This window comes from Myotis myotis, unplaced genomic scaffold (assembly GCF_014108235.1).
Source record: "Myotis myotis isolate mMyoMyo1 unplaced genomic scaffold, mMyoMyo1.p scaffold_m19_p_12, whole genome shotgun sequence".
Lineage (NCBI taxonomy): Eukaryota > Metazoa > Chordata > Mammalia > Chiroptera > Vespertilionidae > Myotis > Myotis myotis.
Genome location: NW_023416316.1, coordinates 60551483 through 60564425, shown reverse-complemented (window position 1 = coordinate 60564425; position 12943 = coordinate 60551483). Strand labels below are relative to the sequence as shown.

The 12943-nt window shown below is 39.7% G+C and overlaps 2 protein-coding genes across 3 annotated transcripts in view; one reads left to right on the top strand and one right to left on the bottom strand.

The window, feature by feature from the left end:
* Positions 1 to 7012, top strand: part of HACD4 (3-hydroxyacyl-CoA dehydratase 4) — a 46127-nt gene extending 39115 nt beyond the window's left edge. The window contains exons 6-7 of the mRNA XM_036331272.1: positions 3444 to 3569; positions 4441 to 7012. Of these exons, the coding sequence (XP_036187165.1) occupies positions 3444 to 3569; positions 4441 to 4523 (209 nt within the window). The 3' untranslated portion in view covers positions 4524 to 7012. The remainder of the gene's footprint in view (positions 1 to 3443; positions 3570 to 4440) is intronic.
* A 5501-nt stretch (positions 7013 to 12513) lies between these two features.
* The window catches only part of FOCAD (focadhesin), a 274973-nt gene continuing 274543 nt past the window's right edge, over positions 12514 to 12943 (bottom strand). For both annotated transcript variants that reach the window (XM_036331270.1, XM_036331271.1), the window contains one exon: positions 12514 to 12900. In XM_036331270.1, coding sequence (XP_036187163.1) covers positions 12827 to 12900 — 74 coding nt within the window. In that variant the 3' untranslated portion in view covers positions 12514 to 12826. The remainder of the gene's footprint in view (positions 12901 to 12943) is intronic.

Below are 12943 nucleotides of genomic sequence, written 5' to 3'. Positions count from 1 at the left end.
ATCCACTACCTTTACTAAGTATTTGTCTTTGTCAGTGAGATTTTTCATTTCCTGTATTTTCTTTTTAGTTTTGACCTTTTCTACTTAAAGAAGTCCCTTTAATATTTCTTGTAATGTTGGTTTAGTAGTGATGAAATCCTTTAGCTTTTGCTTGTCTGGAAAACGTTCTCTCTCTTTCGATTCTAAATTATAACCTTTCTGAGTAGAGTAATCTTGGTTGTAAATTGTCCCCCGTTCATCACTTTGAATGTTTTATGCTATTTCCTTCTGGCCTGAAAAGTCTATTGAAAAATCTGCTAATTTTCCTATGGGAGCGCCCTTGCATATAATTAGCTGCATTTCTCTTGATACTGTTAAGATTCTCTGTCTTGAACCTTTGGCATTTTGTTAATTTTTATTGATTTCAGAGAGGGAGAGGGAGAGAGAAGTAGAAACATCAATGATGAGAGAGAATCATTGATCAGCTGCCTCCTGCATGTCCCCTACTAAGGATCAAGCCTGCAACCTGGGCATGTGCGCTTGACTGGAGTCTAACCCAGGACCTTTCTGTCTGCAGGCTGATGCTCTATCCACTGAACCAAATCAGCTAGGGCTAACCTTTGGCATTTTAATCATGATTTGTCTTGGTGTCAGCCTCTTTGGGACTTTTTGTGCTTCCTGGACTTGTGTGTATATTTCCTTCACCATATGAATAAAATTTTCTGTCATTTCTTCAAGTAGGTTTTTAATACTGGTGTCTCTCCCTTCTCCTTCTGGGAGCCCTATGATGTGAGTGTTGATGTGCTCTATGTTGTCCCAGAGGTCCCTTAAACTATCCTTTTTCTAAAATTCTTTCTTTTAGATCTTCTGATTGGATGTGTTCTACTACCTTGTCTTTCAGGTAGCTGATTTGATCCTCTGCTTCATCTAATCTGATGTTTATTTATTCTAGTCTAGTTTTCATTTCACTTATTACTTTCTTCAGTTCTAAAAGGTACTTTAAAAATATTTTTTTACCTCTTTGTTGAAGTTCTCTTTATCTGGTATCTTGCTCGTCTCCATTTCATTTAGCACCTTTACTAGAGTTTTGTCCAGTTCTTTCATTTTGAACAAGTTTCTCTGTCTCCTCATTTTGGATGACACTTTTTTATTTTTAATTAACTGGGGTTACATGAATAACTTCATATAAATTTTGGGTGTACAAATGTTGGGTGTACAACTTTATGACATCTGTATACTGTATTGTGTGCTCACCCACCCCCAAGTCTAGCCTCCTTCCATTACCATATATTTGACTCCATTTACCCTCTTTGTCATCCCACCCCCCCTCCTCCTTCTGGTAACTACCATTCTGTTATCTGTATCTGTGAGTATGGCTTTTTAAAAATTTTTATTTTATATCCCACAAATGAGTAAATCACATTTCCTGTCATTTTTACGTCTGACTTTTCACTTAGCACAATATTCTCAAGATCCATCATTGTCACAAATGGTAGTATTTCACCTTTTATGAATGAATACTATTCCATTGTATAGATGTACCATATCTTCTTTATCTAATTATCCATCGAAGGACACTTAGGTTGTTTACCTGTCTTGACTATTGTGAATAATGCTACAATGTAGGGGTACGTATGGTTATAAATGTTTTAAAAAATTTCAGGTAGATTTCCAGAAGAGGTATTGATATTGTAGCTATAAATTTCTTTTAGGAACTGTCATACTGTTTTCCACAGTGGCTGCACCAATTTACATTCCCATCAGCAGTGTATAACTTTTCCTTTTCTCCATCCCTACTTTAACACTCATTATTTCTAACAGGTATGAGGTTGCATCTCATTGTAGTTTTGATTTTCATTTCCTTTATAACTAGTGATGTTGAACATGACTAGCAAATTAATTTTTAAATTTCTTCTTCTGATTGTTATTAGTGTATAGAAACATGACAGATTTCTGTACATTCATTTTGTATCCTGCTTCTTAATTCATTCTATTAATTTTTGAATGGATTCTTTAGGGTTTTCTATATTTATAGTATCATGTCATCTGTAAATAGTGAGTTTTACTTCTTCCTTTCCAACTTGGATGCCTTTTATTTCCTTTTCCCATCAGGTTGCTAGGATTTCCAATACTATATTGATTAACAGTGGTGAGAGTGGGCATCCTTGTCTTTTTTTCTGATCTTAGATTTTTTCACTGTCATTTATGTTAGCTGTAGCCTTGTCCTCTATAGCCTTTCTATACCCACTTTGAGATTTTTTTTTCATAAATGGAGGTTGGATTTTGTCAAATTCATTTTCTGCATTTATTGATAATCATATGACTTATCTTTGGTTTTATTGATGTTTTTGTGATATTGAACCTTTCATTCCTGGTATAAACCTCACTTGATCATGGTGTATAATCTTTTGAGACTTTTTGTATGCATTTCATCAGGGATATTGGCCTGTAATTCTTTTATGTAATTTATGTGTGTGCGTGGTTTTAATATTGGTTACGCTGGCTTTGTAGAATGATTTTGGAAGCATTCTTTCATCTTTTGGTAGGGCAACCATGTGCTAGTGCTGCAGTGCCCTGCTAGTTCTGCACGTTCTCCAGGTAGGGCAGCCCTGCCGGTAGGCTCTCTAATGCTTCCATAGGTATGTACTTTCTCTGGGTTGGGGAGCCTCACACACATGTGTAGCCCAGTGGTTGCATGTAGCAGTGCCCTGCAGTATTTGTTAGATTAATTTGTCCTGTACATGGCACCCTTCTGTTCCTGCCAGAGCTAGCTCCAAAGGGATGGCTGGGGACCTGCTACAGCAGCTCTACAAGTTGGCCAGAACTCCCACCCACTGTCCAAGTGCAGGGAAACAAACTGGTGCCTCCAGTCCTGGGTTGTTCCCCAACCCTTTCTCTGTGGTCTCTCTTACTAGTTGTGCAATTGGCCCTCAGCTGACTCGCAGGAGAAATTGTTCTAAATGTAGGTGTACATTCGATGTGTTCTTGGGAGCGGGTGAGCTTAGTATCCTCTTATGAGGCCATCTGGGGCCTGCTTCTGAAACCAGTTACTTTATTGCAGAACTTTTCAGAATCTCTCCTATAATGTGTGTTGTGAAACTCTACGAGGAAAACATATGCTGCATTTTCTGTTTGTTCATCTGTCACCCACCCCTACTTGTGGCTAAAGGGACAGGTATTTTGAGGTACCATTTGAAGAAACATTGTAAATTATCTCTAAAGTATAAGATGGGCAAAAATTCAACAAGTCACACTGTTGTCATGGTCTTGCCAGTTTAATCATTCAGCATATTTCTATATCAAACTGTAGCTTTAGCTAAAAGATTCAGCAGTCATCACAAAACTGTCATTATCAAATTCAAAATATCCTCCCATTGTGCAGACACATCTACCCATACATACATATTTCTAAAGCAAGCTAAGCAGAGAAACCTCCATGATTCCTTCCTTTCTTCTTTAAACAGCATTTGCCGTCTATCAGTCGCTGCCTTACTTTGAATCATTTGGCACTTACTCCACAAAGCTGCCCTTTGACCTGTCCATCTACTTCCCATATGTGCTGAAAATATATCTCATGATGCTCTTTATAGGTAAGTGGCGTTTCTGTTTTGTGCTGCCATCAACCTTAACAGAAAGGTCTACAAACATGGGAAAGAACAAAGAGGAAGCCTGACACAATGAGTTATAATTTGTAGGTGTTTTACTAGCAGAAAATGAAACTGCATTATATTATATATGAAATATAGAAGTTTCTACTATAGACACAAGTATCTAAAAATATATAGATGTCAAAATAAGCAGTCCTATTTCTGATTTTTCCATTTACAGTGGGGCCTTGACTTACGAGTTTAATTCATTCTGAGACCGAGCTCCTTAAGGAGCTCGTTAACTCAAATTACTCTGTCAACTCAATGCAAAACACTGGCCGAGAGACAGCTGGTATCTCAAAAACTTGTTAGTCAGGACACTCGTAAGTCAAGGCCCCACTGTATATCTATCTAGTTATCTGCTTGTTCCTTTCCTAGCAAATAAGAAAAATGTATGTAACAAAAACTTACAGTTGAAAAAATTTGGTCAATTTCCCAGGAAATGGGGAAAAAGACTTCCATTATTAAATTTTAGCTTCCCCAGCTCTCACCATCACAAATCCCCAAGAATAGTGATTATCGTTAGAAGGAAACAACTATCAAATATATAAGAACAATACACAAAAGAGAAGACAAATGTGAAACATTAGGGGACGTGGAGAGCTCGCTTAAAGAAAGGGAAAAATGAATTCCTTTCAATAAACAATCAGTGAGGTGGAGGGGTTTGCTTTACTTTCCCTTCTGTGAATCTCCCCTGCCAAGTCTGAGCCCTGGCATTCCAGGCAGCGCTCTGACTGTATTTTAAAACTATGGTTCGTTCCAAAGAAATGGTTAATCAATCTTACTAACTTTTACCATTTCCTTCTCACGACAGGTATGTATTTTACCTACAGTCATCTTTACTCAGAAAGAAGAGACGCCCTCAGCGTCTTTCCCATCAAAAAGAAGACACTGTGAGCAGCACTCTGCTGTGACGTAGGGAAAAACAGGCTGTGGATTCCGCTGCAGAAACACCACAGGAAGCGTGCTGGTGGGGGAAGACCGAGTGTGTGACAGAAATCCATGAATGATCTCCTCCCCGGACACCTCACAGCAGCCTGTTTTGAAAATATAATGTGTGAGACCCAGAGACTCTGAACCACCTGTTTCTCCAAAGCTGTGGATTTCATACAGGTTAAGTTTGTATTGTATGAAGCCTGATAGTTTCCTGTAAGGGTAACGAGAAGTAGATTCAATTAACCTGAGAGACCAAAGTTGTTAAACCACATCTACTTCTTTTCACTTCCGAATTCCCCGGTAGCAGCAGATCCACAGGAGGGAGCGCTGTGAAGTATGGTCTGCAGTGTCCACAGTGACATTTTGTAGGTGTCACCGTTCCCAGAGGTAACACTCGTCAGACACACTTACAAAAGAAAACCATTTTCCCAACCCGAAAGACCATTAATATCACACAAGTTATCTGGGCTTTGATGCTGTAAAGCAGGACCCTGATGCAAACAATAAAGCTTTGATAAATACACAAATAACGCCCCATATTCCTTTAAAAAAACAGGTCACATATACCTTACACTGAGATAAAAGCTAAGAAAATTAAGAACTAGTCATGTTTCATATCATTTATTACTGAATTACTATTGTTAATTACTCTAACGTTATAAGTCATCATTTATAGCTTTGAAAATTGATCCTTTGAAGATTTAAAATATATATGAATAACTGATTAATGGAATAATTTCTGAATCACTGGAATATCATTTGCTTTTCTTGGAAGAATTATAGAATCTTATTATCCAGCAACTATATAAAAAGGGTACTTAATATTTTGTTACATAAAAACCAGGTAGTAAAAACGTAATTACAAAGAAAGAATAATTTTACACCATTAAATAAAACAATGGAGCACTAAAAGACAATTTGATATCTTTATGAATTTAATGTCAGAATTTTTGATATCTTTATGAATTTAATGTCAGAATTTTAAGTATTAAGATTATCCTTTTTAAAAAGCTACATTTATTTTGCTTTTAAAGTTGCTTATTTTACTTCTAAATTGAAAGTTCCTGAAAACTTTAGTGTGCAAATATTCTCTTTATAAATTGTAGGTGACTCAGTCTAGCTCCCTCCCAATAAAGATGGCCACATATATTGCTGAAATATACATCTAGAATCGCTAAAATGAAGTTAAAGAACTAGAGGAACTATACTTTATTGGGTCATTATAAGAAATTAAAATTTCATTACTAAATAACACTTTAATTTTTAACGCAAATTATCTGAAGAACCTTCCTACTTCTTAAAATAGAAGACCAAAAAGAAACAAGTAAATTTATAATTATGGTAATTTTGAAACAGAAATAAGGATTGACAATAATTTGAGATATCTGCAGCATTTGTAATTTCCTATGGTGACAATTGTTATTGTGGTTGGTTGCTTATATTAAAATTGAAATACTGAATTTCACTAGAGATTAGTGAAAATAAGGATGTACTTTCTTCTTCCACTCAAGTTCATGTTCCCCAGGTTAAGAAACCAAGAGAGTAACCATCTAAGTAATTGGCTGTTATCAAGATTGAGAAGTTTTGACTGTGTCCATCAAATCTCCACTGTGTTTTGTTCAGTGTGGTGAAAGAGTTTCTCTAATGTAAGAACCATTTGGTATTTTGAAAGCATAAGATATGACTTCTAAATGATCTTTCTTTGGAGTTTCAAATGCCAAGTGAATTACCTGAAGTTCTAATAACTTAAGCAAAGAAATAGTAATCACAACAACAGTGTCTCTGGTGCCAAAAAACCAACAATAAAACTACACCCAGTCACACTGCTGTGGAGAATTTACTCCATCACTCAGCAAAAAATCTACTAAAATATACAAGGGAAACCCTCGCACGGAATATCAGAGTCCTGAACTTTTCCTTCATCAAAGTAGTTGTATACAAAGCAATGACAAACTTCTTCCCAACATATTCGTTCAGTTTCATTTTACTGTAGTATGCTTGTCAAGAAGCACTCCTATCCTGGTCTTAGCTTTTGATTCTATTCTACCTTAATAGAGTGAGTTATCCTGAGTCGGCTGTGTACACTTGCCTACGTACACTCAAGAAACACTCATATTGTGCCCACAATGTACCAGTCACAGGTCAACACGATAAAACCTTTACCAAGTTTGTTATTAAAGAAGGTACCACATCTCACTGAAGTCCCTAAGAGAGATGGTAACTTTTTTTTTTACTATACCAGACTCTGCCTATGAAGAGCAAATTGTCACATAAAAGAATCTTTCTTCCAGAAGTGTCTGAAATAGCTATAACATCAAGATCTAAATATTTATCTGGAGAAATGTACATTTATTTAAAATTTATGTGCAAAAACAACACAGTTACATTTTGTTTCATTGTGCTAAAGTATTGAAGTGATTTAAACAAAAATGACCTTACCTTTTACCCAACATCTTCCTCTCATTTGTTATTTCTGTCATTTTACTCTCTTCTTCTGGACCTAAGTGATATGCTAATTTTGATTTGGCACTTTTCTCTAGGGCAGTGGTCGGCAAACCGCGGCTCGCAAGCCATATGCAGCTCTTTGGCCCCTTGAGTGTGGCTCTTCCACAAAATACCACGTGCAGGCGTGCACGTTCTGTGTGATTGAAACTTCGTGGCCCATGCGCAGAAGTCAGTTTTCGGCCTGGGCGAGTCTATTTTGAAGACGTGGCATTAGAAGAAGTGGGGGGTGGACATGTAGAGAGGATGAACGAAAGGAGATAGACGAAACAAGTATACAAGACGAGTGCGGATGGGAGAGTTGGAAGGGGTCGACCTCAGCTAACGTACCTCAATCAGATTGAGGACGTTTTTAGCAAAGGCCAGTTTAGGAGTACCCTAATTAAGTTAATAACAATGTACCTACCTCTATAGTTTAAGTTTAAAAAATTTGGCTCTCAAAAGAAATTTCAATCGTTGTACTGTTGATATTTGGCTCTGTTGACTAATGAGTTTGTCGACCACTGCTCTAGGTCATTTATTCAAAGTAATTCTAGGGAGCAATGGTCACAGAGTTAACCAGAGGGCCTGTTTGGAATGCAGATCCCTGGGTTTCCCCCTAAAGATCTGCTGAATCAGAGCCATTGGTAATGGCCCAGGAACCTGCATGTTGACAGGCCCCTCAAATGAGCCTCACGCTGCAGTTTGAGAACCACTGCTATTGAGTCTAATGTACTGCAGCTTTGGATGGAAAACTGCTAATAACTACTTAAATAAAAGTCAACATACAATGTTCTGTTTTTAAAACAGATGATGACATTCATTTGTTAATCCTCACCTGAGGATATTTTTTCAGAGAGTGGAAGGAAGGTAAGGGGAAGGGGGAGAGAGAGAGAGACATCAGTGTGAAGAGAGACACATAGACTGGTTGCCTCCTACATGCTCCTTGACCAGGGGCAGGGAGCAAACTGGCAACCCAGGTATGTGCCCTTGACCAGGATTTGAACGAGACCCCTCAGTGTGCTCTAACCATTTAGCAATACCAGCTCAGGCTAACATTCATTTTTGTTCTTATGCTTATCTAGTTTTTAAACATATTAAGTAAGAATTGTTAACTATAATTTATATTTGCTAAGGGTAGCTGGCGTTTTAAATATAACAAGGTTAGTCAATTCTATATGAAAATCAATTCATAAAACATATCCCTTAATTCATGAGATACTCATAGGTGCCCATTGTGTACTCACTTTGTGGTATTCAGCTGGACTGGGGGTCCTGTGAGGGAGATGTAGTCCGGAGGTAGAACTGGCTTGGATTTGAAATCCTGCTCCAATATTTGCTACCCTTCAGGCCTGCATTCAAGCATCACAGCTGCTATTTATTTTCAGTGAAACATATAAAAGGGGTAGCATCTCCACTGCAGTTTAGAATTTATAAAGCCTTTTTGTATTCTTTCTCTTAACCCCCTACAACTACTTTGTGAAGTTGGTTTTATTTCCTGGATTAAAGGCATAACCTAAGTCAGGGAGCCAGCACTGTCCTTTTCATTCAGTTGCACATTCAGTCATTTAGCTGGACGTCACTGCACCGGTGCCCTACGTCTGACAGGAACTGAATGACCTCTCTAAACTGCAATTTTAGAAAATGTACTGTTTGTGAAGATTAACCCATTACGTGCCAACTTAAGCTCTTAATAATGATCCGTATCATACATTTTAAAAGAACTCCCAGATTCTGAATAAAGTATTTCCTTCCAGGAAATATAAGAGCATATTACCTTGTCCTAGGCCAGAGCAACGATGATACGCATTTACACGCGAAGGTGATGCTGTGGGGGGGTTGCCACACGAGAGACGAGGGATGTGAACCGTCCCATCCGCGTTCAGTCCCGTGCTTCCAGGCGAAACCCTGCAGCTAAGAGTAGGCTGGTTTCGCCATGCTGGTGTGGCTCAGTGACCGAGCGTCGACCTAGGAACCAGGAGGTTTCTGGTTTGATTCCCTGATTCGATCCTGGTCAGAGCAAATGCCTGGGTTGCAGGCTCAATCCCAAGTAGGGGCATGTAGGAGGCAGCCGAGCAATGATTCTCTCTCATAATGGATGTTTTTATCTCTCTCTCTCCCTTTCCTTTCCTCTTTGGAATCAATTAAAAAAAAAAAAAAAAAAAAAGAACAGGCTGGTTTGTGTCACAGATACAAACTGATCAGAGATGTAGCCTACAACTCGGGCTTTAAGGAAGGCCCGTCTTCTTACGCAAATGTTCTGATTTCTCTTCTAAAACAGCAACTTACCAAAATATTTACCAGAAATCTAAAACTACTGCTTACTTTCAAAGCGACTAAGTTATTTCAAGATACTAGTTGAGCCCTTAACAAAGTCTTATTCCTTATACCATCACAGTATCAATATCTCTGGTTAAAAGCCTTGAGAAAAGTTAACTCTGGCAATTCACTTTAAAAAATGGTTATTCACAGCCTATTCGTTAATGGAGACATTGCATTACAAATAAAACACAAAGGTTTCAGGCACTTACATGAATCCCGACATCTGCTCCTAGCATACACTTTTCAAATCAAGAACCAGGGTGTTGGGACATTTCGGAGACACCTGGCTTTAACCCCACACGTTAATCTGTTAATCCATCCCAGAATATGATTTGTCTTGTCAATTTATGACTTCAAAAACTAACTGGAGATGGCCTGTAAGGAAACTTTTCCTTTTGGATATATTTGGGACACCTGGTCTCAAAAAGCAGAGGCTTCTGGTTTCTAGAGAACGAAGTGAAATATCCTGAGGATAACTTAATTCTTACCTGAGGCCCAGCGGGGAACCAAGTGACCTATTCCGGTGACCTATATGTTAGAAGGCTGAGATTTTAGAACTTCTAAGATTATCAAATTTACAGCCGTCCATTTTAGACTCCTTAGAGGTTCCCATGAGTAGGAAAATCCCATACACTTTATGCTCAAGGCTGCTGGAGACAAAAACAGGGAGCCAGGGAGGGGAGGACTAAGGTCTATCTTACCCCCTTTGTACTCTTCTGTTTTCTTCTCAAAGCCAGGGGCAGGGACAAAGTTTGAATGGGAGGAGACTGGGCTGAACCAAAAAAGGAAGTGGGGTTTAGAAGTCTGGGCTGACTCTTCACCCTTTCCGCGGGCATCGGTGAGCTCTCTCAGGGGGAAATGCACAGCAGTTCTTCAGAGCGCTACACAGTGAAACACCAGTGTGTGAAACCTGCAAGCTGCTCTTTACTGCCGCCCAGGTTAGCCACCTGTTCTGGGAGTCTCAAATCCTTCAATCCACGAAGGACCTGTTCCTTTGCACCGTAGCTCCTAAACGTCCCAATTCCAGAGACTTATGGGATGCAAGATTGCTTCTTTGATCTGATTACAGAAATCTACAGTAATCATATTAAGCCGTCGGTTTAATAAAGCACATTAAACCATAAGCACATGAATACCAAGGTGTAATCCTTGGTGGGAATTTTCATCTTAAAGTGTTGAGCCTGAGGCAGTGGAAAGAGCACTGGACCTGTGGTTCTAGGAGCTTGGTTCTAGACATAGCTCTGCCAATTATTGGATGTGCCTTCTCCATTTAAAAATAGAAAATAAGGCCTCATCACAGTATTGCTGCAAGAGTTAAATAAGCTCATACAAGTGAAAGCTCTAGCACACTAACAGTCTGGCATCTAACAATAAATATTAGATAAATTTCAACCTCTTATTGGAGGAAATTTAAGAAAATGTATGTAGGTGGGAAAAAGAGGGAGGCTGGCTTCTAACATAAATTTTCTACCTCTCTGCTTCCTTCAAATTCATTTCCCTCTAGCTAGGGCTCTAAAGAAGATTATCTATAAAATATGGGCAACGCAGGTCAATAGTACCTGAGAGCTCGCCTTCCCTTCCCTTTTCTTCTGTAGGCATCTCAGCACCCTGTGGAGTTCAGCAAAAGAAAGAACTGTGACCTGGTAACAGAGTATAAGTTATACTAGCCGTGGGCAAACTACGGCCCGCGGGCCGGATCTAAAAAAAAAAAAAGACCGTACCCTTTTATGTAATGATGTTTACTTTGAATTTATATTAGTTCACACAAACACTCCATCCATGCTTTTGTTCTGGCCCTCCGGTCCAGTTTAAGAACCCATTGTGGCCCTCGAGTCAAAAAGTTTGCCCACCCCCGAGTTACACAGTGAGACACAACTGTTGGAAACCTGCAAACATAAACCCAGCTGTTTGAAAAACAAAACCAGATCTATTTTTAACCTGAGTGGTAGGTAGGTACACTTGGTGACACCATCAAGGGACTGTCCCATGGGAATACTGAACATTCCGGGTGCCTGTAAAGCAGCAGGCACTGCGCTATAGAATGCTGGACACAAAGTCCATTATTCCAAACATTTCTCCCCGGCGATCCACAGGTGCGCTCCTCAGTATGTTGATATGACTGGCTAAAGGCACCCCTGATTAATGACTGCATGGAGGAAAGATAGTTAGCAAATATCAAAATTAAAATGCTGGCTGATTCTCAAGCCCTTGAGTAAAATGCAACTCTTGAGGACATGGTCACATACCGTACCTTCATTTACTTGTCATGAGGCCGCTAGTCGTCCTGATTAAGACAGGGATTTGTACTAATAAAACAGATTAATCTTTCAAGGCGTATTTGTCACTTTTTGCTTGCCTTGCATCCCAATTCAGGTGGACCAGGCGCACTAACAAGTAGAGGATCCCACTTCCCAGGGACTCACATGTGACGTGAGATGAGTCAGAGTCCTCCCCATGTGGCTGCTGCCATCCCTGTGAGCAAAGACACCTTTCCTTCCATTGAGGCTGCTGGCAGCGTCTTGACAACTATGCGGAGTGATCCTGAGAGGAACAAAGCCCGGAGGCACGGTCTGACGCCCTGGGTGCTACTGTGCCTGAGCAGATCTTTAACTTCTGGTCTGTGAACTAATGACAGTCTCCTTTTTAGCTGAAGCCATTTTGAATTGGACAACTTTCACTTGTGTTCAAAAGCCCCAAGCTCAGGAACATCACAGCCACCGCTCATCCATCTGGTTTAGCTCACGGTTAACATCACACTTATTATTTCAATGTGTCTAGCGGACAGTATTTCACCAACAAGGATAAGAAAAGCTGTCTCACTTACTGAGCCAATGGGTGTCCTCCAGAGGCTTCATGGGGAATAGATGAATATTAGATATTTAATTGAATGTTTAATTAAAAGGTAAAAACAAAACCAAAGACCATCTGACCCTATCATAGAGTTAGGGTCTGGGGCTCACTGGAGCAAGCATACCTGTACTGAAACTATCTGAACAGGCATCCACAAGCCCACAGCTTTTCTTATCTGTCATGGGTCCCTCAGGGATCAACTTACTAGTAAAATAGGGAAGTTCTGTGTAATGCCTCCGGCACCACCAGGGTTGGGTTTGGTTATGCCTGAAAACAAATAAAAGTCACATGCACAAAATTCATGGGATTATTTTACTAGAATCTGGGGGAGAGGAAATGATAGAGTCAAAGTGGCACAAAGAAAATCTTCAGATTGAACTCTAGCCAAATGAAAGTTCAAGTTCTCTTTTCATCCTCCACTGGCCTGGGTACGGAAGCAGTGTCTCCTTTCTTGGCACTCAGGGTTCAAACCATCAGTGATGTGGCCTCCTTCTCATGACCATGAGATGCATCACGTGTCAGGGGTCCCAGACACACATTCTGAAAAATTCCTTCCATTTGTGTGGTTTTCCTCTTCCGGCTGAGAATGCGGCTGGCTACGGCAAAACTGTTCACCAGCCGTACGCTCTGGTCCACACTGCTTTCTTCTTAAACTCCGGGAGAACCCTTAAGGACAGCAGGGTGGCTAAGGGGACAAGAAAGCAAAGTGCGCTGTTGCATTTGGTGGA